At 49.6% G+C, this 25,024-nt stretch overlaps 1 protein-coding gene across 1 annotated transcript in view; it reads right to left on the reverse strand.

The window, feature by feature from the left end:
• Col4a2 (collagen type IV alpha 2 chain) overlaps positions 1 to 25,024 on the reverse strand; it is a 138,157-nt gene that overhangs the window by 11,544 nt on the left and 101,589 nt on the right. The window contains exons 17-33 of the mRNA XM_021169415.3: positions 23,951 to 24,004; positions 23,188 to 23,254; positions 22,521 to 22,631; positions 21,926 to 22,075; positions 17,183 to 17,275; positions 16,529 to 16,683; positions 14,084 to 14,156; positions 13,883 to 13,989; positions 12,088 to 12,289; positions 11,640 to 11,699; positions 10,569 to 10,625; positions 9,937 to 10,044; positions 8,075 to 8,296; positions 6,194 to 6,355; positions 3,877 to 4,047; positions 3,143 to 3,286; positions 196 to 318 (exon numbers count right to left, since the gene is read on the reverse strand). Coding sequence (XP_021025074.1) covers positions 196 to 318; positions 3,143 to 3,286; positions 3,877 to 4,047; positions 6,194 to 6,355; positions 8,075 to 8,296; positions 9,937 to 10,044; positions 10,569 to 10,625; positions 11,640 to 11,699; positions 12,088 to 12,289; positions 13,883 to 13,989; positions 14,084 to 14,156; positions 16,529 to 16,683; positions 17,183 to 17,275; positions 21,926 to 22,075; positions 22,521 to 22,631; positions 23,188 to 23,254; positions 23,951 to 24,004 — 2,059 coding nt within the window. The remainder of the gene's footprint in view (positions 1 to 195; positions 319 to 3,142; positions 3,287 to 3,876; positions 4,048 to 6,193; positions 6,356 to 8,074; positions 8,297 to 9,936; positions 10,045 to 10,568; positions 10,626 to 11,639; positions 11,700 to 12,087; positions 12,290 to 13,882; positions 13,990 to 14,083; positions 14,157 to 16,528; positions 16,684 to 17,182; positions 17,276 to 21,925; positions 22,076 to 22,520; positions 22,632 to 23,187; positions 23,255 to 23,950; positions 24,005 to 25,024) is intronic.

The following is a 25,024-nucleotide window of genomic DNA, read 5'->3' on the forward strand; positions in this document are numbered from 1 at the left end:
CATGCTTGCAGTGGTACTCTGGGAATGTCATCCAGTGCCAAGAGCTAGAGACCACGACCCAGAAGAGGGGCAACCTCAAGACCAACTGCACAGACCGAGGCACGGGAAGACTTAAAGCACAAAGGAAGCCTGGCAGAGTGCAGGGCTGCCCCTGCATCATGGCAGGGTGGGGCTATGGAATTGCCTCTGTCTCACCTTTTAAGCCCAGGTACCCTTTCAGGCCCATTGGTCCTTCATCTCCCTTTTCTCCCTTGATGTCCTTCATCCCCGGCAGGATGAGAGGAGGTGGTCCTGGGGGGCCCCGGTCTCCTCGGTTTCCTGGAAGGGAACAGAATTCCGACATGTCCTGAGACCCCAAGGATGGTGAGGGAATCAAATGCTAAACTGGTTTTGTCCTCAGAGCTCTGGCTGTCGCTCTCAGGGATGAACATTCAGGGGAATCACAGCCCTGGGAGGCTGCAGGAGCCACCTGAGGGAGAGAAGGCCTCAGAGCACAGGGCAACTGCATTCCTAATTTAATTTGTTTTATGTATATGAGTACATTGTAGCTATCTCCAGACACACCTGAAGAGGGCATCAGATTCCATTACAGATGGTTGTGAGCCATCCTGTGGTTGCTGGGGATTGAATTCAGGACCTCTGGAAGAGAGCAGTTGGTGCTCTTAACCGTTGAGTCATCTCTCTAGCCCCCTAATTTAATATTAATTTTTAGCCTTTTGTTCTGTTTTCTTTTGAGATAAGATTCCACGTAGTCTTGACTGCTGGAACTCATCATACATAGATCTTTCCAAGTCCCGGGATTACAAGCACACGCCACCATGCTTATTCCTAATTAAAATTGTAAAAGATCAACTTCTGCTCCATGGCCTGAAATATCTACGTTAGCATGAAAATTATTTAAGAACACAGGTGTGGGTTAAAATCTTGGAAGAACTATTTTGCTACAAGTCTGTTAAAATTGTAACTTTTAGCTAGGCGCAGTGGGATTAGGCCTGTGTTCAGGCTGGTTTTGTGTGTCAACTTGACACAGGCTGGAGTTATCACAGAGAAAGGAGCCTCCTTTGAGGAAATGCCTCCATGAGATCCAGCTGTAAGGCATTTTCTCAATTAGTGATAAAGGGTGGGAGAGCCCATTGTGGGTGGTGCCACCCCTGGGCTGGGAGCCCTGGGTTCTGCAAGAAAGCAAGCTGAGTAAGTCAGGGGAAGCAAGCCAGTAAGTAACATCCCTCCATGGCCTCTGCATCAGCTCCTGCTTCCTGACCTGCTTGAGTTCCAGTCCTGACTTCCTTTGGTGATAAACTGCAATGTGGGAAGTGTAAGCTGAATAAACCCTTTCCTCCCCAACTTGCTTCTTGGTTATGATGCTTTGTGCAGGAATAGAAACCCTGACTAAGACAGCCTGCTATTCCAGCTACTGAGGGGATGAAGTTGGAGGTTTGAACCCAGGAGTTCAAGACCAGGCTTGGATTTTGGGAACTTTTTTTTTCTTTCTTTGCCTGGGATTGAGCTCTGATTGGCATGCATGTGGCTGAGCTATAGCCCCAGCCCTAACCTATAAGACTATTCTCTCCTCATTGTTTTGAGGCAGGGTCTTGTTCTGTAGCCCTAGCTGGTCCCCAACTCACGCAGAGCCTGTCTCTAGGCTTCCTTTTCTCTGTTTCTTTTCCATCCATCCTTTTAAGCATCTTTGTTGATATGAGATTTATGGACCACACAACTCACTGTTTGTCATTTGCTTGTTCCTTCATTCATTTGTTCATCTGTTTTTCTGAGCCAAGGTCTCACCACATAGCTTTGGCTGTCCTGGAACTCACTATGTGTACCAGGCTAGCCTTGACGTCACAGAAACTTGGCTGCTTTGTCTCTCAAGTGCTTCGGTTCACACTGTTACACTGGGCTCAGTGTTTTAAGGTGAGGAGTCTGGTGGTTTTCAGTGTACTTAGCTGTGGGGCCATCACCAAATCTAACCTTAGATTCACCAGGGATTGAGACTGGAATCACCTCCAGCTGTCCTCTCCCCCCACCCCACGGCTTTTCTTTCTCTGTGTGTCTGTGTGTCTCTTTGTGGTTTGGTTTCTTTGTTTTGAGGTAGGGTCTCACTATGCAACTCTGTCTGTCCCTGAATTCACTATGTTGACCAGGTTGGCCTTGAACTCGTGTAGATCCACCTGCTTCTGCTTCCCGGCCTCTGGGATTAAAGCTGTGCACCACCATGCCTCTGTTTCAAAGCGCACTCCTCCCCGCTTTTGCCTCTGCAGCTCACACTTGCTACGGTCCAGTTATGATGGAATGGGCTTTGTGGCAATCTTAGTTCTTAACAGACCCATTAATTTTGCTTTGGGGAACTTCCTTTGGAAAGGGTTGTACGATCCACTGTCAGTATGTGGGGGAGATGGCAGGAGACTTGTAGCTGGGATCATCTGATTGTGTGTTTGCAGCTTCCAGCTTTGGAATGCTGAGGCCCAGGGTCCTTCCAAGAGGCAAGGGCTGCCTTGAAGGTGGAGCACTGTTCCCTGAGGAGCCCTGAGGGAGGAGCATCCTTTTGTTGTTGTTATGTGTGTGGTGCTTCTGGGGTGGACCTGCAGCCCTGTGCTCACTGGGACGCACCCTCTGGCTCTATGCTCTGCTCCTGGCCTTCAGCAGGTGACCCCTTTCACCTTTTATGGTTTTTTAGACATTTTCATTTTGACACATGGTCTCACTAAGTTCTTCGGGCTGGCCTGGAACTTGCTATATATCCCACCCAGGCCTTCAACTTTGGAACCTCTTGCCTGCTCCTCCTTAGTAGTCAGGGTGATGGTTGTCACCCTGACTCGTTTGCTTGTTGATTAGCATGTATTGTACAAGGTCGCAGGACTCGTCAGGACACACGCATGCCATGCTTTGGTCATGGCTGTTTATCTTCCCCATCAATTCCTGTCCTTCTTGTATTTTCATGGCATATGTGCACATGCATGCACACACATAAACACACAGATGCACACACATGCATACACACATGTGTCCCTATGGATATATATATATATATATATATATATTCATTCTCCATATGAGAGAAAATATGATATTTGGATATTTTCCCCTGCTAAGTCTGGCTTATTTACCAAACAGGGAGAACCCTGGATCTTAAGCAAGGACATACCTTTAACCCCTGGCTCGCCAGGCAGGCCCTTCAAACCAGGAACTCCAAAAAATCCAGCTTCTCCTTTGGTCCCCGGGAAGCCCGGTCTTCCCTTAAGTCCCAACATGCCCTGGAAACCATCCATTCCAGGCGACCCTCGATCACCTTTGGAGGAAGAGCAGAAGAAAGTTAGGGACCAAGCGTGTGGGACATGCCAGTCTTCCTGTATCATGGACGCTGCGGCCATGTCACTTACATGAGAGCCTGCGAAGACCCTTACCCTGAGCAGGGATTCCAACACACAGAGGGCATAGGGCCCAGCTGTCTGCAGAGCCCACAGAGGTCAGGTGGAAGACAGTACGAGGCCTTTGAAGCAGCCCCAGGTCTGCTCACAGCATGGCAGATGCCAAGGCCTGAGCAGAGGCTCCTAAGGTGTTTCCGGCAGCTTACACTCATATGAAGGATCACTTGCAATTGTTTGAGTGTGTGTGAAGAATTCAATTCCAGGGGCCAGGCATTCAATAAAAACACCATTCCCTGGGATCTAAACCTGTTTTCAACAGGTTCTGTCTAGAAGTTTACCTGTGTTGATAATCCTGAGGGAACGCCACCTTCCTAGGTAAGGAAAGCTATCATCCTAGGGCCCTGTGGCTCCAGGCCTGCAGGTGTGTGAGGTCAGCTTCCAGCCAACTGTGGGGCCCCCGGGGACAGACTCAGCCCCAGCAAGGGAAGCCCTTGCCTGGGTTCACATTTACCTTTTTGCCCAGGGATACCAGGCATCCCTGCCATTCCTTTAAATCCAGGGCTTCCAGGATGACCACGCTCGCCTGACATACCGGCGTCACCTCTGTCCCCAGACAGACCTTTCATGCCCACAGGGCCAGGGACACCAGGGTCACCAGGCTCACCCCTGTCTCCAGGCAAACCTGTCAGAGAGAGAGAAGCAAAATTAAACGGCATAGGTACAACCCTTATGGTGCCTTGGAGGAGCTAAATTTCCTTGGAGGAAAACAGAAAACTGACGAAGATGATCAGCTTAAATTTCAGCCTGTGAGCCCTGCAGGGATAGGTTTCCAGGAGATCCCTGTGACAAACGGCTGACTGTGAGGGGCAGTCCAGTGTGGCTCTCCCTGGGTATGGCTCCTTGTTTCCTAAACAGGGATCCATGGAGCACAGCAGGAAACCGCCGGCTTTGACCCACCCGGTACAGCGACCCAGGGTTAGCAGAGAGGCTGATGCTTCGGGGCCTTGCTCTTTCCTGACTCTCTGTTCAGTCTCCACCATGGCAGACAACAATGTCCTTCCCCGTAGCAAGGATCTGGAGGGTTTTAGATCCCTCCCTGACGACATTTGTCTATGTCTAGCCTCCAATGGCCCCCAGCTCGGTATTCTTTCTACCCTCTGCCAATCTCCTCACCCACACCACTGCCCCTCTCTTTCAAATGAGCTCTTAGCTCAGCCCTTAGACACTTGTGTGTCTGTTCTGGTTGCCCCCTTTCTTATGTGTCCTCTCCCCTACTTTAGTACCACCTCTGTACCAGGCGTGTGCTATCTGCCTGATCCTTGGCCTCTGAGATATACAGCTCCCAGCTCCAGCCTCTGCCTGCCTTACCCTGGCCAAACACAAGCTTGCTCATGATGAGACCATCTAATAAAGTGTGGCTCAGTGAGAGCAGGGCCTTTGTAGTTTTTTCTTCTTCTGGATGTTTATAGATCATGTGTGGGACTAGGAGCTGGTGAGCCCTTGGGGACATGTTAGCAGATGGCGTCTCAGCACTTGCCACTTTGAAAACATAGGCATCAGTGTGGCACACAGGAAAGCTGGCTTCACTGGGAAGAAGTTTTGACATAGACAAAGCCACCTATAGGGACCCCTGAGACCAGGACACTAGGAAAGGCCTGGTTTTCAGGCAGTGGTGGGGTAGAGAGGGGTCTGTGTGCACAGTTGATTGCCTAAAGAGACAGCGAAGGCATCTGTAAAGTTACTTCCCGACTGTGGCAAACCAGGGAACACAGGAGGATCAGAGACTTTTTAAAGTTTAGGAGTGAATATTCCATTAAGAATCCTCTCAGTTGTCAGTGTTATGGTGCAGGTAAAACCTTTATTCATTAAAAAAAAAAAAAAAAAAAAAAAAAAAAACCTTCAGGGGGCTGGAGAGATGGCTCAGCGGTTAAGAGCACTGACTGTTCTTCCAAAGGTCCTGAGTTCAATTCCCAGCAACCACATGGTGGCTCACAACCATCTGTATGGGATCTGATGCCCTCTTCTGGTGTCTGAAAACAGCGACAGTGCATACACATAAAATAAATAAACAAATCTTTTTCAAAAAAGAAAAGTTCAGCCGGGCGTGGTGGCGCACGCCTTTAATCCCAGCACTCGGGAGGCAGAGGCAGGCGGATTTCTGAGTTGGAGGCCAGCCTGGTCTACAAAGTGAGTGCCAGGACAGCCAGGGCTACACAGAGAAACCCTGTCTCAAAAACCAAAACCAAAACCAACCAACCAAACAAACAAAAAAAAAAACAACAACAAAAAAGAAAAGTTCATAATGAGCAGAGTAAAAAACCAGGAAGGCAGATGTAGTGGCTCACACCTAGAGTCCCAGCGTCGGGGCAAGAGAATTGCTTGAGAAGTTTGAGGGCAGCCTGGGCAGTGTGGTTAGATCATACCACACAAGATCGTAATAAAACAAAATTTAGGAAGTATGTGTTGGCTCATGAGGTGCAAAAGCCGTGGGTCAGCTTTGTGCTGACCTCACCTGTGTCCGGCACCTCACCATTGTCTGTCAGTGCCCGAGAGACAGCTCCACTCCAGCTCCTCCCTCCCCTATCCCTCCCATTCCGAATGTCATCTGTCCTCATCAGAGCAGGACATACGGGACAGGTGGCCAGGCTGAGCTACCCTCTCCGGCTGCTTAAATTCTTTTTGATGAAATATAGGCCCTGTTTTTGGAACCCTTTCTAGTTGTTGGGGGTTCCTTTGAACACAGATTGAGGGATGCCCGTGTCAGGATGGTTTTTTAGCACCAATGAGGGCAATGGTTTCCATGCACTTCTGGGGTGCTGGAGTCTTACCTCCAAGGCCAGGGGAGCCTGGCTGTCCCAAAGGCCCCTCTCGGCCAGGAGTTCCTGGGAATCCATGTTGTCCTGGGGGCCCAGACTGTCCTGGCTGTCCCGAAGGTCCTGGGAAGCCTGGCTGACCTTTAAGCCCTGGCATCCCAGGCATCCCTTGGCTTCCTGCAAGAGTCAGAGACAGAGCTGTGAGATCATCACAGACATCACCGATTTGGTCACACTCAGTCTATAAGGAGTCATCAGTTAGGAGTACAGGAAGTCTGGCCTCCACAAGGGGGAGCCACAAAACCCAGTGCGTCACCGGGAGGCCAGCGCCTTGAATGCTTCTTTCCTCTTTGCTACTGTGTAAATATTCCAGGAAAGCGAAATTCTCGTGGTGCTGCACCATAAGTCCTTCCTCTTTAGGTTTGGCAATATTAGCATTCAGTCACATTAAAAAATATTCTTAAGGACTGAGTAGTCATCTCTGTGGTTAAGGTTTAGCACTGCTGACCCAACGTCACTTTCCAGCACCCATGTAACTCCAGCTCCAAGGGCTCTGATGCCCTCTTGTGGCCTCCTTGTGTACCTGCACTCGTACCCTCTGCAGACACACCCACAAACAAGATCAACCAACCAGACCCTACAGAGCTCCCAGGGACTAAACAACCAAAGAATACACACGGAGGGACCCATGGCTCCAGCCGCATATATAGCAGAGGATGGACTAAACTGGCATCAATGGGAAGGGACGCTCTTGGTCCTGTGGAGGCTTGATGCCCCAGTGTATGGGAATGCTAAAGTGGTGAGGTGGGAGTGACTGAGTTGTTGGGGGAGCACCCTCATAGAAGCAGGGGGAGGGGGTTTATGGAGAGGATCCCGGGAAGGGATAACATTTGAAATGTAAATAAATAAGATGTCTTATAAAACTGGTTTCATTGGAAAAAAACAAAATATAAAATAAATCTTAAAAAAGTATTTTCTTTGCAAACACTTAGATGGCCTTGTGAATAAAGTGTCCAATCATATGGACACATTGGGGGTGTGTTCTCTTCTCTTCCCCCAGCCCAAGGCAGAGCTATGAGGAAGAGTGAGGGGTTCAGGGCCTGCATCCACGGCTGTGCTACAGATGACTTCTTCCGTACCCTAGTCCTTGAAGTAGCAATTCAAAGCAAACACCGACCATTCTTAACACATCGCACCAATTCACTAAACTGCCAATGTCCACCCAGAATCACTCCTCACATGGAGGCAAAACCAGGGACCTTGCAGATGGGGCCGGGAGAGGCATGGACTATAGTGGTGTGCATTTGACCGTCGATAGCATGTATTGCTACCAGTCTTTGCTTTTTATTCTTTAAACATTTTGCTATTTTCCCTACAAATGTTAGTCCTGTGAGAAGCCTGCTAATAACCTTCATGGTTGAGTTTTCCTTCACATGAACTTAAGTTTACTGTTCAAACTTTAATTTTGGCCAGGTGTGGTGGTGCATGTCTTTAATCTCAGCACTCGGGAGGCAGAGGCAGGCAGATCTCTGTGAGTTCGAGGCCAGCCTGGTCTGGAAAGAGAGTCCAGGACAGCCAGGGCTCTGCTACACAGAGAAACCCTATCTTGAAAAACAAAACAAAAACCTTAAATTTTGTTTATACTATGTAGATAATTAACATGTCTCTGGAAATGGGACACATTTTGGTATGCTGTGATGTGCATGCACATGTGAGTTCATGTGTGTGTGCATGTGTGCACATGAAATTTCTTCTCTTGTGTACCGGGACTGAGTGAAAACCAAGCAAGACCACTGTGGACTTCTTACCAATGCCCCTGAGAAGGAAGCTGCTCTCACCCTGGGGACTGCACCTCAGAGCAGCTGGGTGTAGTTTTCCATTTGTCAAGTGACTCACCTCTGAATCCCGGTGCTCCTGTTTCTCCTGGGAGCCCTTTCAGCCCAGGCTGTCCTGGAAGTCCAGCATCTCCTCGGGTCCCAGGCTGGGCCCCTAGCACTTCTCCTGGAATCCCTCTGTCCCCAGGGGGTCCAGCTGGTCCTGGAAGTCCAATGGGGCCTGGGGGTCCATCTGGGCCAGGGAGGCCCGTGGTACCTTTGGATCCTCGGGGTCCCATGAACCCTAAAACAAGACAAAGGTGGTACCCATAGTCACAGGTCTACAAGATCATGTTCTGAGACAGTGTTGATGAGAGGCAGGGTGTGGTATGAACTGACTCTGGGAGGGTTGTCTCTGCAGCCTGAGAGCCTGCCTGCTGCCCTCTAGGAACCTGGGCCTCTCAGTGTCCATAAACCTCTTTGAATCCCTTCACTGTTAGCTTTCAGGCTTTTCTGTATCAAACATGAATGGAATGATGCAAAAGGACCCTAAACCTACAGATGGTAATCAGCGGGTGTGTGTGTGAGCAGGAAAGCCATGGAGAGCCAAAGACAGGGGCATCACCGGGATGTTCTGTGTGGCACCATGAGTGACCATCAGACTCTGAACCTAATATTCTTTTTTTTAAATTATTTTTTAAAATTAGGTATTTCTTCATTTACATTTCCAATGCTACCCCAAAAGTCCTCCAAATCTTCCTCCCCACTTCCCCCTCACACTCCCACTTTTTGGCCCTGGCATTCCCCTGTACTGGGGCATATAAAGTTTGCATGTCCAATGGGCCTCTCTTTCCAATGATGGCCAACTAGGCCATCTTCTGATTCATATGCAGCTAGAGACACAAGCTCCGGGGGGTACTGGTTAGTTCATAATGTTGTTCCACCTATAGGCTTGCAGATTCCTTTAGCTCCTTGGGTACTTTCTCTAGCTCCTCCATTGGGGGCCCTGTGATCCATCCAATAGCTGACTGTGAGCATCCACTTCTGTGTTTGCTAGGCCCTGGCATAGTCTCGCAAGAGACAGCTATTTCAGGGTCCTTTCAGCAAAATCTTGCTAGTGTGTGCAATGGTGTCAGCGTTTGGGGGCTGATTATGGGATGGATCCCCGGGTATGACAGTCTCTAGATGGTCCATCCTTTCGTCTCATTTTGAGATAGAGTCTCATTGTGTAGCCCTGTCGATACTTCAACCTGGCTGGCCTCTACTCACAAAGATCTGCCTGCCTCTGTCTCCTGAGTGCTGGGATTAGAAGTGTCCACTGCCACCCCAGGCACTGTGTGCTTACCCTTAACTATCTACCTATTTGAACTAAGGAACCCCCGCTCCAGTGGGGAGGGGGGGAGGCTGGAGAGAGGGCTCAGTGGTTAAGAGCATTGGCAACTCTTGCTTTGATTCCCAGTATCCACATAGTGCCTCACAACCATCCTTAATTCCAGGTCCGGGGCATCCAATGTTTTCTTCTAGTCTCTTTGGGTACCAGACATGCACAGGGTGCATATGCCTACATGCAGGCAAATCCGCTTAGTGAAGTGCACCTTGGCATTCCATGAAACAATGAGGCCACCAGGGCACTGAATTAATCAATATGTTAATCCCTTTATGGGTTAATAACACAATGGCATTATTGGAAGGTGGTAAAGGAAGGATATGTTCACTATACTATCCACTGAGGTCTCTCCACGCCATGCCTCCTGCTCCCCGTAAGACCTCTGCCACAACCCCGTACAACATCAATGGTGAAAGGCAAGGAGAGCACGGGCCATAGTTACCAACAAGTGTCAGTCACTGTGATATTAAACCCTGGGAGATGATTGTCCTGGGGTGGACCTGATGACACCCATGAGCCATTCCCTGAGCGTAAGGACACCAGCTGTGTAGACTCACCTGGGGGCCCTGGGAAGCCTTCTCGACCTGGGTCTCCGGGAAAGCCCTTGAGCCCTTGTTCTCCAGAGGCTCCTGGGAATCCTGGCATTCCTCTGATGCCTTTGGCACCTAGACACCCAAGGAAACCACAGGCAGATCAGACCCCCTGAGAACCAACGGGATGTGAATTCAGCTTTTCTGTGAACCAGTGAGGTCTGCCCTGCAACTTGGAAGTGTCGAAGCTGGGGAGCCTGGCCTAGGACAGCTCTCACGATATGTCCCCAGACAGAGCAGGGCCCATTTTTTACTGGTTATATTCTTTTTGTTGTTGTTTGCTTTTCAAGACAGGGTTTCTCTGTTTCACCCTGGCTATCTCGGAACTCGCTTTGTACACCAGGCTGGCTTTGAACTCACGTAGATCTGCCTGTCTCTGCCTCCCAAGAGTGGTGAGACTAAAGACCCCTCCCCACCCCCTCTGTGTAGATTCTTTACAGTGTAAACAAGAGCTGGCCTCCCTGGGAAGTGACCACAGTTGTGGCTATTTCGGGATGACAGGACCCCACCGTGTCCAGAGGTGAACAGGAATTCAGGGCCAGTAGAAAGAAACCCAAGATTGGAAGCCAAAACCTCAGGCTATGAAGGCTGCATATTACCTGTGGGGCCTGGGGGTCCTGGCTGGCCAGGTGATCCTGTGGGGCCTTCAATGCAACCTGGCGACAGAGGAGAGGTGGGTGAGCTAAAATGACATCCACGCTGATGCTCATTGCCTGAGTATCACTGTGGTCAGAAGCAGCCAGGCAGACTGGCTACCATTTAATGTCCACATTAACCCAATGACCTAATGACTCCTGGCTCTGATCAAAACAAAAAGTTGAATTCTCATCATGTAAAAGAAGTCAGAATATTAACATAAAGTGCAAATGAAGTCAGTCTGATGAAAACCGGTACTGTGTTGGCAAATACTATTTCCTCATGGAGACAATAGTCTAGCCGGATCATTGTGGGTTCCCACAATTTCAAGGACACAGGTTTCTTGCATCAGAAAACATCTGTCTGCAAGGACACACTTTATGATCTCTAAAGAGACTCTTTGGTTTCCTTGTGAATTTCAATTATTCAGGATTAGCCACAGCGATAAGTTGCTTTCACAGGTGCAAATTTAAACCTGGTGTTGTGCTTTGGTTAAGACAGGTACTGCTTGGGAGGGATTAGGAGGTAGGGCCTTGTTGGAGGAAGTGTGTCAGCAGGGGTAGGCTTTGGGGTTTTAAAAGCTCAAGCCCAATGGCTCTCTTTTCCTGCTGTCTGTGGTTCTGAATTTAGAACTCTCAGCTATTTCTCCAGCACCATGTCTGCCTGTGTGCTGCAATGCTCCCACCGTGATGAGAATGGACTGAACCTCTGACACTGTAAGCCAGCCCCAATTAAACGCTCCCTTTAATAAGAGTTGCCTTGGTCATGGTGTCTCTTCACATTGAGAGAACAGTGATGGAGACACCAGGGCTGCAGATGCTCCTGGGGCCTAGGATGGTGGTGCTCAGCTGGCCTCTCTGCTGAGCATCCTTTAGTAAGGACAGATGTCCTACCAGCATGGCTATTCTAGGAGTCAGTCTTGCCTGTCTGCAGGAGAGCACAGGCCTGGCTGCCGTGGGTCACTTGCCATTGAGTCCCACGTTTTACCATCTAGAGTAGTAACACAGACTCGAGCCACTTGCTCTCCCTTGTACCTGGCTGAACGATCACTTGCTGGCCGCCTCCGATAGGTCTTTTCACACCCGTGTCACAATCTGGAGAGACACAAACAAAGAAGGAGCCAAAGTCAGAACTAATGGAAGCCATCGACTTACCCATGCCTGGGCACATATTTGAGTATGTATGTGCATGCGTGTGCACCTGCATGTGTGTGTGCACGTGTGTGCTGCTGTGCAGGCTGGGTGTGGGTGGCCTCATTTGCCCAAAGAAGTTGTACATTCCAGCAGTCCAACAGAGAGGATGGTGGGTCTAGGGAGCCTGGGGTACACAAATGTTCCATATGTCATGAACAAATGTGGAACATGATGTTCCTGCCTGGCATACGTGTCCCTGGTCACATGTGCATGAATCTAGAGACGTCGGGGACACAGACATGCTGACTGCCCCAGGACCCAGGAGGACAAGGGGAGGACTCCTTCATACCTCTCTGTCCTGGGGTTCCTGGGGGACCTGGAGGACCAGGGAAGCCCGGAGGTCCAGGCAACCCAGCGTCTCCAGGGAAACCACGCTCGCCTTTCGGGCCTGGTAAGCCCTGTCCTGGAGGACCGACGTCTCCTGGAAAGCCCTTGGTTCCAGGTACACCAGGGAGACCTGCATCCCCTGGAGGGCCTTTGATGCCATCACCCTGCAAGAGAATCCCGGTTACCTTCAAACGCATACAGACATTCGAGCCAGCCATGCCTTCCCCTTTGCCCTTCCCTGTTTCTCTGGAATTCTGGGCTGCAGGTCAAGAACAGGTCAGCTGGGAGGAAAGCATCTAAGCGAGTGACTGAGTCGAAGTTAGAGCTTAAAGCACTGACTTTCAGCACAGTGGAGGGTCAGCCTGGGAGACACATTTATACTCAGGACCATAGACACAGGAACTCCAGTCCTTCTGTCACATGTGTGACATGCCTGCTGTTCATGAGGGACATCAATTATTAGAGGAAAGGGAGTTAAACAAGAAGGAGCCATGTGCTCTTAGAATGAGGGACATCTACAGGGGACAGGCTAGGTGTCCTGTCTAGTGGCTTGCCATGTAGTGATGATTTCAGCCAGGTGGGGACTCTTGGAGGGATAATGGTAGGAGTGGTGAGCTCTGGGCAGTGGGCAGGGGCAGGGCTCACAGAGTCGTGCCCAGCGTGGCCCCAATGTCAGTGCTCTGTATGGCTAATGAGATGCTGAGTGTCCTAGCCTGCCTACAGAGTCATGGGTGAGGGTGCGGGCTTCTGATAGGCAGGAGTGAAGAAGCCAGCCTGCCCTGACATCACTTTCTCCTTTGGATTCAAAGATAAGAGAGTACTATGGCAAGTCACTGGGCCAAGTCTCTCTTTGTTTGTAGGACCCTCAAAGCACGTGCGCATCCATATTTAGCCTCTCTAGTGTAGGCGGGGTCAACAAAGCAGGACTTCCCATTTTCCCATTTCACAGGGTCACTAGAGACCATAGAGTGGACAGCCCAGGCTTTGGTTGTGGATGGCATCTGGGCAAGCCATTTTGGCACTCTCTCTCTCTCTCTCTCTCTCTCTCTCTCTCTCTCTCTATATATATATATATATATATATATATACACACACACATATGCATATATATACACACAATGTACACACATATATACAATGTACACACATATATACAATGTACACACATATATACACAATGTGTATATATATATATATATATATACACACACATATAATGTGTATATATATATATATACACACAAACATTGTCCCTATCTTCTGACACACCAGAAGAGGGCATCAGATCCCATACAGATGGTTGTGAGCCGCCATGTGGTTGCTGGGAATTGAACTCAGGACCTCTGGAAGAGCAGTCAATGCTCTTAACCACTGAGCCATCTCTCCATTTTGTTCTTACCTTATGACGTCATGCTCTAGCTTGCTAGAGCCTGCAAGGTTTGTGAAAACGGAGGGACACTAACTCTTCCAAGATCTGCCTGGGAACAGGGAAGACCCTCTCCTGACAACACCCAGGGCCTATTCCACAGAGACCATAATGGACATGGACGTCCCTCCACTGTTTGAAGCGTTCACCCTGTGCTTCCCAGTTCACTCACTAGTCTTTAAAGACATGACGTCCGCTGACTAGAACAGAATGGACTTGTCCCGGGCACTGGGTGAGAGCCAAGGGCGAGTCCACGACTCCTGAGATGTCCAAAGAACAGGAAGCAACTGAGGAGTGGGGCTGGGTTGGTTGGAGCGAGGCAACAGCTTACCGGGGGACCAGGCAGACCAGGGAATCCATCCAGCCCATCACGTCCTGGGACGCCATCATCACCTTTCATTCCATGTACACCAGGGATACCTGGCTGTCCTCGCTCACCTGGGAAAGATTTGCACGTGAATCTACCCAGCCAGGGACACACACACACAGATTGCTAATTGAGCCGAGAAGCGCTCAGTCACAGAGCACTAACCTTTGGTGGTGACTGTTCTAGAGTCTCCCTTTATTCCTTTGGGTCCAGGAGCTCCAGCAATGCCCGGGGCCCCCTGTGGACAGAAACACAAGGATGTCTCTTCCTCCTTCAGACTGTTAAAGGATCTTGAGTTATGCATTTTGTGGACAATTGCCTGCTGGAAAGAACTCTCCACAAGGCTGGAAGAAACCCTGCCCGTGGGCTTCAGGAAGGTGGTTACGATCATTAGAGTCCAAACAGGTAATGAACCTGTAGGATAACGGGTAGGAAGGATCATTTATTGAGATGGAAAGATGCTTAAGATGTTTGGTGCTTATCTGATGCCCTCTTCTGGCCTTTGTGGGTACTGCATGCATGTGGTGCAATTCTCTCTCTCTCTCTCTCTCTCTCTCTCTCTCTCTCTCTCTCTCTCTCTCTCTCTCTCTCTCTCTCTCTCTCTCCACATCGAAACACAGGCAAAACACCCATATCACATAAAATACAAATAAATAAACCTGTAAAAGAAGACACGGCCACTTCCTATCTAGATGTGACCAATCGAGAACAATAGCTTCTCTTTGCAAATCGAGGCTGACAACGTGGAGGGAAGACATGCCTCAGAGCAGTTTCCTTCAGGGCTCTGAGATCCCTGCAGCTCCACAGGGTAGAAATGATCTGGGATTGGACTTTTGTATGCGAGGCATTACTTGTGGTGTATCTTGATTAACTAACTCTTTGCGAGAGTTGGGGACTGTTGAGTGTTGGTTTAATTGAATGGAAGGTTACATGTGCTTGTGGACTGCCTTGTGCTAGAGAATTCCAGGGGAACTTGGTTTATTGAGAAGGGAGACACTTCTGGGTTTAGAACAGCTGCTCACACACAGACACACAATGGTGCTCAGTGGGTGTTTATGGACAGCTCTTGTGCCTCAACCACCCTTCCAGGCTATACAGCACAAATACTACAACTAACCAGCCAGTCAGTCAATCGTTATCCATCCATCCATCTGTCCATCCATCCATCCGTCCATCCATCATTATAAACAGCCAACCAACCTATCTTCTCCAACAAACTAGTCAAGTGTATGATCTATCTAGATAACCAACTATGTACCAGTTTCTCCCTCTCTCAACCATCCATCCATCCATCCATCCATCCAACTAGCTGATCAGATAACCAGCCACAATCACAGAACACTATTCCGGGCATTCCTACACATCATTTGGCCAATCAACAACCCATTTATCTGTACCCATCTATCCCATCAGCCTCCCGGTCACAATCACACAGCTCCACAGACCCACACTCTTACTCCCCCAGCCACACACACACACACACACACACCCCATCCTAGGGGATCCTTTTACACAGGGTTGTTGTACACACAGACATATAATTAAGTTCAGGACAACAAACACAACCAGAGGCGGTTGGAGAAAAGCCCTCTGCTGTGTGCACACAGGAGGGCAGTAGGCACACGTGGGCTATTTATAGGTTTCAGAGGCACCGAGTGGAATCCATTTGCTTCTAGGAATGAGTCAGACGAACAGCTGACTTGATTCTCCAGGATGGAGCATATGGCTTCCAGTTCAGGATCTTTTCTGAACATGTTAACAACACTCAGACTTGGGGGGGGGGCACTGTCTTTAAAACATTCATTTTCCTTTTGCTGTGTGTGTATATGTGTGTTTGACAGGGTCTTGCTCATGTAGCCTAGGCTAGCAGCAGATCTGCGATCACACTGGCACGTCTCCCGCACTAAGATGAAACATAGTATCATTGCACTAAGATGAAACAATGTCATTTTTCTTGTTCGGCTTAGGTTCTCTTTCTGTAGGGTTGGAATGCTGAAGCTGTCTGTGGCCAGGTGCCTCAAGAACTTTCTTTCTCTATTGCTGTAAGGATAAGTGACAGGGACATTCAGCTGTGGTGCCACACACCTGTCATCCCAGAGTAAGGGAGGCAGAAATGGGAGCATTGCCAGCGGTTGAAGGCTGGCTTGGGAGACATGGTGAGGCTGTGCATATGTGCACGTGCATATGTGTCTACACAGCAGTGTGCCCAGTGTTCCACCTGTGAAGGATGGCATACCTTAGCGTGGGCATGCATTTTTTCTCTCTCCTACCTATCAGACAGTGGGCATTTGGGGTGTTTCTATAAAACAAAACGGCTCTTATGTATAATGCCATTCCACACACAGTGCATATACTTGAGAAGGCACAGGGCTGCAGTTCCTTTCTGCAGCCTGGAATGGAACCTCTGGGTCCTGTGATAACTTCATGTCTATCTTACATAGTAGCTTGCACTATCTCAGTCCAACAGGTTAAAGTTTTCAAAAGCACATCTTAGAAAAAAAAAAAAAAAAGGCCGATACAGTGTGTGTGAACAATGTTTGGCTCGCCTCAGGCACCGGCACCTGGCAGCTGCAAGGTAACCCTAGCCAGCAGGGGGCGCTCTTCTCTCACCTTGAATCCTGGGAACCCAGGGATACCGTGCAGGCCTGGGTCTCCTTGGTCGCCTTTCTTTCCGAGCTCCCCATTGACACCGGGAAAACCTTTGGGTCCTGGCAGTCCCGGAAGACCCCCGATGACCTGGCCACATTGGCAGTCTCCAGCTTCACCTGTCATGATTAGGACAGGGATACATACGTTAAGCTGGGCTTGGAATAGCAGGGATAGAGGACAGGTGATGGGGCTGGTGGGAGAAGACACCGAGTGCTGTGATTAAAGGCGTGCGCTGCCACGCCTGGCTTCAGAGTGCCTTTTCTGCTGCATATACATGGTGAGGTCACGGGTAGTCCTCATCCAGACATAAGGTGTTTCATAGGACTTGTACACAGCCCGAAGTTAACTTTATCCACAAGTTTTGGTGTGGCCACTTTGACTGCGGCCCAGCAAGTGATGCCAGCTGTGGGATTTCCCACTTGCTGTGCCAGATTGGCATATTGGTTCTCAGAGAGTTTCAGATTTTGTAGCATTTCAGATTTCAGATCAGACCGCCCATCCTTTACCCTCAGAGAAGTGAATGAAGGGTGGGGGCGGGGTCAACTTGCAAGAGGAGGTGACATGGGGGCTAGGTTGGGGGTCACCATCCTGACCTTCCCACCCTGCAGTCCTCACCTTTCCATCCTTTCTGCCCTCGTGTTCCTGGGAAACCTGAAGGTCCCGGATAGCCCACTCTCCCTTCTGATCCTTTCAGGCCAAACAGGAAGCCTACGGAGAAACACACGGGACAAAAGCATTTGTGAGAGTCGGCCAGATCAGGTCCAGTGCAGCCTCTCAGCCAAGTCTACCCCAGCTCCTTGCATCTCCAGGCCCACACCAGCACCTCCAAGACAGAAGTTTGGACAGCCATGTGGCCATGGTCCCTCAGGATGGAACAGAGACCAGAGCCTGCAAATTTAGCTTTTCCACCAATGTATAGAGACCAATGTCTTTGCTTTTGAGGAACGTTCAGTCCAAACGAAGAATTTGACTTCAGCCATGTTGCTGATGGCCGCGCATCTCTGCTCAGCCTCAGAGAACTTCCCCCAAGGGGTGTGGGGGGGGGGAGGGGGCGGGGGGGGGACTAAGATAAACTCAGCTCTCCCCTCTGTCCCCTTTCTGGAGTGCATGCCCATCTCTTCTCAGACCTCCCCACTTCTCCTTTCTCCTGCACACATGAACACACATGTAAACCTGCAAACATGGGGGTCCTGGAAACTAACTGGAATTCTCCTAATTGGTACTGGGCATGGTTGACCTCACTAAATGACCTTGGCCCCAATGTTCCTCTTCTAGGTTCACTTTTTTTTTTCACTAAGGGTCAGCGTTATTAGTCACTACAGTGCCCCCAATAATTGCACATATGTATATCAATTGACCAGCTGAGACTCCACTAAGACCTCACAATTCTTAGAGGCCTTTGGGAAGACTGCCATCTGGTGGCAGATCTGAGGCTGCTTATCCAGGCGAGATTGGCTGCGCGTGGTAGCTGAGTACCTCTGGACTCCTTTGCTTCTCATTGTCTTACTCTGTAGGCCAGGCTGGCCTCAAACTTATGGTGACTCTCTGGTCTCAGCCTCCCAGGTGTCAGGATGACAGGTATGAGCCACCAAGCCTTATCGCTGCTAAATCTAGTAGTGGTCATAGCTCCATTGAATACCCCAGGACAAGGTAGGTGCTTGTGGCTACACAGGAAGTAGAAAGGATAAGGCCTTCAAAGGCATGGGATGGTTTGGGAGCGCCTAGGGAAGCAGAGGCTTGTAGAAGAGACCAGCGAGCATTGTTCTGTGTAATCTGATCTGGCCTCACATCTAACACAGTCTCTCACTCACACATTCATCCACTACAAGCCAGCTCCTGAGCCACGCCAGGCAGCAGGCCAGGAGCTGTGTTGGCACTGGGAAGCTGGCCTGCCTCGAGCTGACAGCTGAGATGCAGGGACACAGCTAACACGCTCAGCAAACAAATGTGAAGTTTCAGATTCTAGCTAGCACCGTGAGAGGGAAGCTGGGAGCAGGTGATTTAGAATGGGTGGTGTCCAGGAGGGCCTTCTGAGGAAGTGGCATGGACTGTGGCTGACAGAGAGAGCTGGCCAGGCGGGGAGCTGAAGGGCTCTCCAGAAATGGAACGGAGGGACCAAATGGCCCCTTAACAGTATGGAGCCATGACCAGGGAGTGTGTAAAGGGTACACGGAGGAGTGTTGTCATGGAAGAGGGGAGAAGACCCTCTTGGGCTTTTATTCCTAAGGGCAACGGGAGTCCTGAAGTGTTTTAAGGAGAGAGACTGCACCACACACTGTGAGTCCAGTGTGGAGAGTGAGGTGCCCAGAGACTCCTGGCTCAAGTACAGACGCTATGGAGGAATAGTGGTACCAGGGAATGTGTGGGTCAAAGAAGAGAGTGACAGGGTGGAGATCTGCAGATCCGCTCTGGGCATTCTTGAGACCCAGTGCTGCTGTTTCTAGTGAGAACTTTCATGGCTGTAGCTCAGAGTACAGAGGAGGAATGGCAATGTTTTCACAGGGCTGCATTCCCACTGGAGAGGAGAGGAGAGGAGAGGAGAGGAGAGGGGAAGAGAGGAGAGGAGAGAGGAGGGGAGGAGAGGAGAGGAGAGAGGAGGGGAGGAGAGGAGAGGAGAGGAGAGGAGAGGGGAAGAGAGGAGAGGAGAGAGAAAGAGAGAGACAGAGACAGGCAGAGAGAGACAAAGAGAGAAAGGTGGGGGAGGGAGGGAGAGAGAGAAGCAGTTAGAGAGGGAGAGGGAGAGGGGACCACTGAGAAGTCCTACAAAGTGTCCAGAGATAGGAATAGTGGACAGGTACTATGGAGCCGAGGAAAGCCTTTCCACGCAGGCACTCTCGTGGAACCCCTCCAGGAGATGCTTAGGTTTGGGTTGGGCTCTAGCCTAAACTGTCAAGCCCTCTTGACAGATGGAGAGAAAAGCAGACCGTAAATAGAAGGATGATCACCTGGACTCTATGAACACTTAAAACTAGAGACCTGTCACCAAGGACAAAATCGCCATTTAAAACCTGCACCAAGACCAAAGAGAGATATCTTTCTTGGGAGTTAGTAAGGCCTTTATGAAGGCACAGTTGAGCCGTGTAGATTCGACCTCTGTCTCTCCCCTGGGTTGTTTTCTTCTACGTAATTCATTCATAATTTTAAATACGTTCTTTGGTACGTGGGAGATCTCAGCATGACTTCCACGAAGAAGCCAATAGCTGATTCAGTCAGCTGTACTAGAAATGGCGCCAGCAGAGCCTTTCACCCCGAAAGACAGCTGGCATCAATGTTCGCTCTGATTCTCTGAATGACTAAGCATTCTGGCTTCCAGCAACCGCAGCACACAAAATAGGACCAAAGGCAGTTTCTGAGAGAAGACTCCAAAAGTTTCAGATCTGAGAAAGGCTGAGCAAGGTAGGACTCCTGGTTTCCAGTACTAATTTCAGGGTGGATCAGAACTGTGAGGCACACTTCAAAAGGCCAGTGGTCGGCTAGTTTTCACTTAAGAGTTTGCTGTAAGAACAGTTGATTTGGTAACAATGTATCTCACAGAGAAAACAACAATGTGTCTCACAGAGGAAACAATGCAAGAAGGGCTTAAACTGGATGTCCTAATGTTTTTTAGTTGATAAACTTCTTACATGAGTCCCTTTTCTGCTACATCCCCTTCTCAGCTGGTAATCTACTACAGGTTTCTGTCTAGATCTGTTTGCTTCTGTTAGTTTATTTACGTCATTGAAGCCGTAAACCACTTAGTGAGCAAAATTCATCCAGGAAGATATCGGATGCTTGTGACAGGATAGAGTGACAGAGACAATGTCCTCATTCATGGTATGCCTTTATGTTTTTGACGCATGTGGGGAAAACCCTACAGACACTACATACAGGAAGGACAGGCTCATAGACATTTTTATGGTACACATGTCATCAATAAATATTTTCCTGTCAATATTAACAAATATAAATCATAAAAATTACCTTTAGCATAATAGAAAACATTAAAGATAGCTTTGCTCAGATGCATCATCCAAGAAAATATCAACACTTACTTTTCTTTTCTTTTTTTTTTTTTTGGTTTTTCGAGACAGGGTCTCTCTGTGTAGCCCTGGCTGTCCTGGCACTCACTTTGTAGACCAGGCTGGCCTCAAACTCAGAAATCCGTCTGCCTCTGCCTCCCGAGTGCTGGGATTAAAGGCGTGCGCCACCACGCCCGGTAACACTTTTCTATTTTTGGAAGATAGAATGTGCTATCTTCCAAAAGAGAGAGAACTGGGCAAGTAGGCTCATGTTAAGTTAAAATGTTACTGTGGGATATGAGCAGAAGTAAAGTGACTGGCTTCCTATGCGTCTGTTTTAGAGAAGAATTTCTTTCTATGGAAGAGACGCTACTAACAACTTTCCCTCTGGAGATGGTGCAGAGAAGGATTTTCCCAAAGCAATTAAAACGGCCTCTGAACTTGAAGTTTAACTAAACCCCAACACTACCCATGAGCAAATAGGTTGCCCTGCCCCCTGAAGGGACGACTTGAGGAGAGATTGCTGCTGGAGGTGATGTCAGGGAGTTGAAACCATTTTGGAAAGAAGTGCCTACATTTGGGTCGATGTCACCCCAGAAAGAGAAAATGACCTCATCTTTCCTTCCAGTGCCTCAAAAGCCAGTTTTTCCAGCAGATGAAATGTTCCCATGAGGAATTTTTCAACATCTAATGTGTAACTGAATGCTATAGCTGAAGAGACCGGGCTTTGTGGATGACCAGCTCAAAGCTATGGCACACATACCACTCAGTAGATAAACGTTCTTGATATTAAGGATGGCATGGACCATCACAACCTGAAAATGCTACCCTGGCTGACTCAGGGACCATCCCAGCTGCTATGGGGAATCACCCTGGCTAACTCAGGTGCTGTGGGACAGCAGGCTGGCCAAACCTTCCTCCTCATCTGCCATATATACAGACTCTCTGGGTCTCCTGTGCCCTGTCAGTGGCCACCATTCCTTTATGCAGCAATCCTTTCTTGCATCAATAGCTATCTCCTGTGACACTGGCTTTGCAGTGACAGAGAAGCTGATTATCACACGCTGACCCAGATTGCTGAAGCAGAGCAGAGGAGCTGTGAGTTAAGGAAAGAGATGCCTACAGAGACCCAAGCACAGGGATTTCAGCTCACAGTGGGCGCCTTGCTGCTAAGTCATCGAAGCCATAGCTTACCATCCAGGGCCTGTGGGATCATTGATTCCCTACAGATGGAGAGGTGATAGCTGCTATGCCAGTTCCTGTGTGGACCCTGGGAATGCCCACCATACCCTCACTCATTAGCCCACCGGATCAACTCAGAACCAGGTTGGTTAGGCTCCAGGTGAACACAGCCACTCACCATCTGGTCCAGGTGGGCCTGCAGGTCCAGGGACTCCTTGGGGACCTGGTCTTCCATCTGCTCCTGGTGGGCCAGGATAGCGTGCAGGGGGCCCTGGTTCTCCTGAGAAGCCTTTGGGTCCCATCTCCCCTGGAAGGCCTCTCATTGAATCTGAAATCCAAGAACATTTGCAGCAGGTGAGTGTCCCCATAGGTAAAGGCTGTGCTGGCTTTCCTGTCACAGAGGACCTGCCACCAGGAACAAGCATCAGGGTTTAGTTAACAGAAGAAGGTGATGGCCTTGGTACGTTTCTTCACAACTTGTCAACTTTTACAGCTTCCACAATGGCCTGGGATTGTGACCATTTGCTGACATCATTGGACGACCCCCCCCCCCCCGTTCTTCCATCTGGGGACCAGATATCACTAATCACCCATTGGGGTCATAATCTAACCTTGCTGGGGTTACTGTTGCATGTGCCCTTCATCTCATCAGAGCTGAGACCACTCCATGAGAAAGACAGATAGAGCCACAGGAAAGCCACGTGGCCAGCAAAGCCTACTACTGGTCCATGTCCAGAGACCAGGTATGTTTAGATGCTATGAAACGCCATTACCTTCATCTCCGATGGATGGGCCTGGAGGACCCGCGGTTCCAGGCTCTCCTGGTTCACCTCGGCTCCCTGGCTCCCCATGAGCACCTTGGAATCCTGGGTCACCTCGGGCACCTGCAACCAAGATAGGTCCCATCAGTTAGAATCAGATCATTGCCTAGGAACAAGCCCGAACCATAGCAGCAAAAGCTGCCATCTACAGACCACTTCAGGCATCCAACTTCCCAATAAGTCCAATGTATATACAGAAGAGAGTCAGAGAGCTTTCAAATGCTGAAAATACAGGGGCCCCCAGTTCACAGCCCAGCAGGGTAAGATTCTGTTAAATGTAAGACAATATCGAGGCACAGAAGATTCCAAAAAGACACACAGTGGTTTCAGTGATTTCAGCGGACTCAGTGGCATTCTGGGCGCTAAAAACAAGACCCTGTGCATCTCCTAGAAATGAAGACATTTCCCTTGCTCACAGATAGGGTCACACCTGGATGGTAGTTGAGTGTTGTCAGCCAGAACTAAAGTGACCGTTTCTAGTGACCCTTTTTGAAACCACCAGGGAAGCTGGGCTGTCTCTGAGTCACTTGAAGAACCTGTCTGGAGAGCTTATGACTTTGTTACCGACAGAAGAGGGTCCATGTGAGGCCACGTCATACACTGGGGCGTTTGTACCAACCTTTTGCCAGGGATGGATGGGGCGAGTAGACAGAGGGTCCTGGGGGTCCTTGTTCCCCCCGTTCTCCCTGGGGTGGGGAGAGAAAACACTGTGAGAATAGCCTTGTATATTGCCCAGAAGTGCACAGAATGTAGAGTTCGTTTAATAGTGTGGGTTTTCTCACAATCAAAACTGGACTGTCCCCATGGCAACAGCTCTACAATGTGGCAGCAGGGAGTCCCTGCATCCCAACCACCAGACAGACATAAAAAGGAACACCACAGCACGTGAGGATTTCCCCATGAAGCCCTTGCCGGGACTATGGATGCCAGAGAGCCTGGGAGACTACAAGGATTCTGCGTCTCAGACCCTCATGGTGCTGACATCTGGTTAACGGGGGAGGCAGCATGGAGACGCAGGGACGCCCAGCACCATCTGCTCTGTGGAGCAGCCTCCTGTAATCTCCAGACACACCCACGCATTTCCCTGATCTCCACAGACATGTCCTCTAGCAGGAAGGGCCACCCACAGGGCTGGGTCCTCTCCTAGCTACCCTGGATCACCTCACCTTGTCTTTCCTCTTAGCCCTTAGGGTTAACCACACAAGCTCTACCCTCCATCAGGAACTGGAGGTCCCTCCCCACCTTGTTGCTACAAAGCCAGCCTCCTGCTGCACTGGGCATGCTGAGGGGGCTGAGCAACCCAGAGCAAGTCCCCTCTAGGGGGATCATCTCCTCTGCCCGTGCTGTCTAAGCCAGGAGCAGGATATCATTATCAGAGTCACCTTGGGTCCTCGAGGTCCACTGGGGCCTTGGAAACCATCCAGGCCTCTGCTTCCCTGGAAGAGAGATATGGGAGATGTGAGCTTATTATTTCTAGCTGCAGGGGGGAAATTCCAGAAATCAACCCCACGGCACTTCTACCAGCCCAGCCAATGCAGCCACCAAGAATCCCCTCAATGACCCCGCAACCCAACGCATGTTCATCTCCCTCATTTCAGATGCACAGATATCTTTCAAGCCACTATGCTTGAAGCAGGAGCAAATGTGGCACTGGCCTGCAGGGCCATCAAACAGCTTTTCCTTCCTTTGTGCTGCACTTTTTCTTTAAATAAGAGATTTACTTTACTTTATGTGTGTGAGCATTTTTCCTGCATGTATGCATGTGTACCATGTGGGTGGCTGGCGCCTGTGGATGTCAGAAGAGAGGGTCAGATCCTGGGCTAGAGTTACAGATGGCTCTGAGTGACCAACTGGGTGCTGGGAACAGAATCCAGGTCCTCTACAAGAGCAGCAAGAACTCTCAGCCACGGAGACATCCTCCAGTGCGCCCCACCCTCCTAACCTTGCAGTTTTATTTAGTATTTTTCCCTTGGTTGTTGGTGTTGAGGGACTGGGCGACTTGCACTATGGATGTGCCCATTTGCCCCTGTGGGACTGTGCAATAGGACGGCTGCTCCTTCTGTTGCCCACATCAGCATCTGAGTGAGCAGGACACTGTGCAGGATTCGTCTCCTGCAGGGCAGCAGCCACATCTGATCCATGAAGTAAACTCTTCCTTCATAATGAGTTTTGAAAGTCTCCAGTTGCCACCAAACAGAATCCTCAGTCTGTTGATTTGGAATTTTCCTTCTCATTAAAAACAAAAACAAACCCTTAACACTAATTTGGCCTCCAGTTTTCTCCAGTGCAGTTGGTGAGGAAGCTGGACAGACATGTAAGACCTGAGACGCTCATTCTTCTTTCAAAAGACATGGCAAAGCTGCCAGAGCCAAACCAGGGTTCAAGCCAAACAGGCCTGTCCAGGGGCTTTACAGAGCCGCAGGAGCCCATGTGCTGCTTGATGGACTAAGGTCGGC

This window comes from Mus caroli, unplaced genomic scaffold (genome assembly GCF_978045245.1).
Source record: "Mus caroli unplaced genomic scaffold, Mus_caroli_1 scaffold_10, whole genome shotgun sequence".
Classification (NCBI taxonomy): Eukaryota; Metazoa; Chordata; class Mammalia; order Rodentia; family Muridae; genus Mus; species Mus caroli.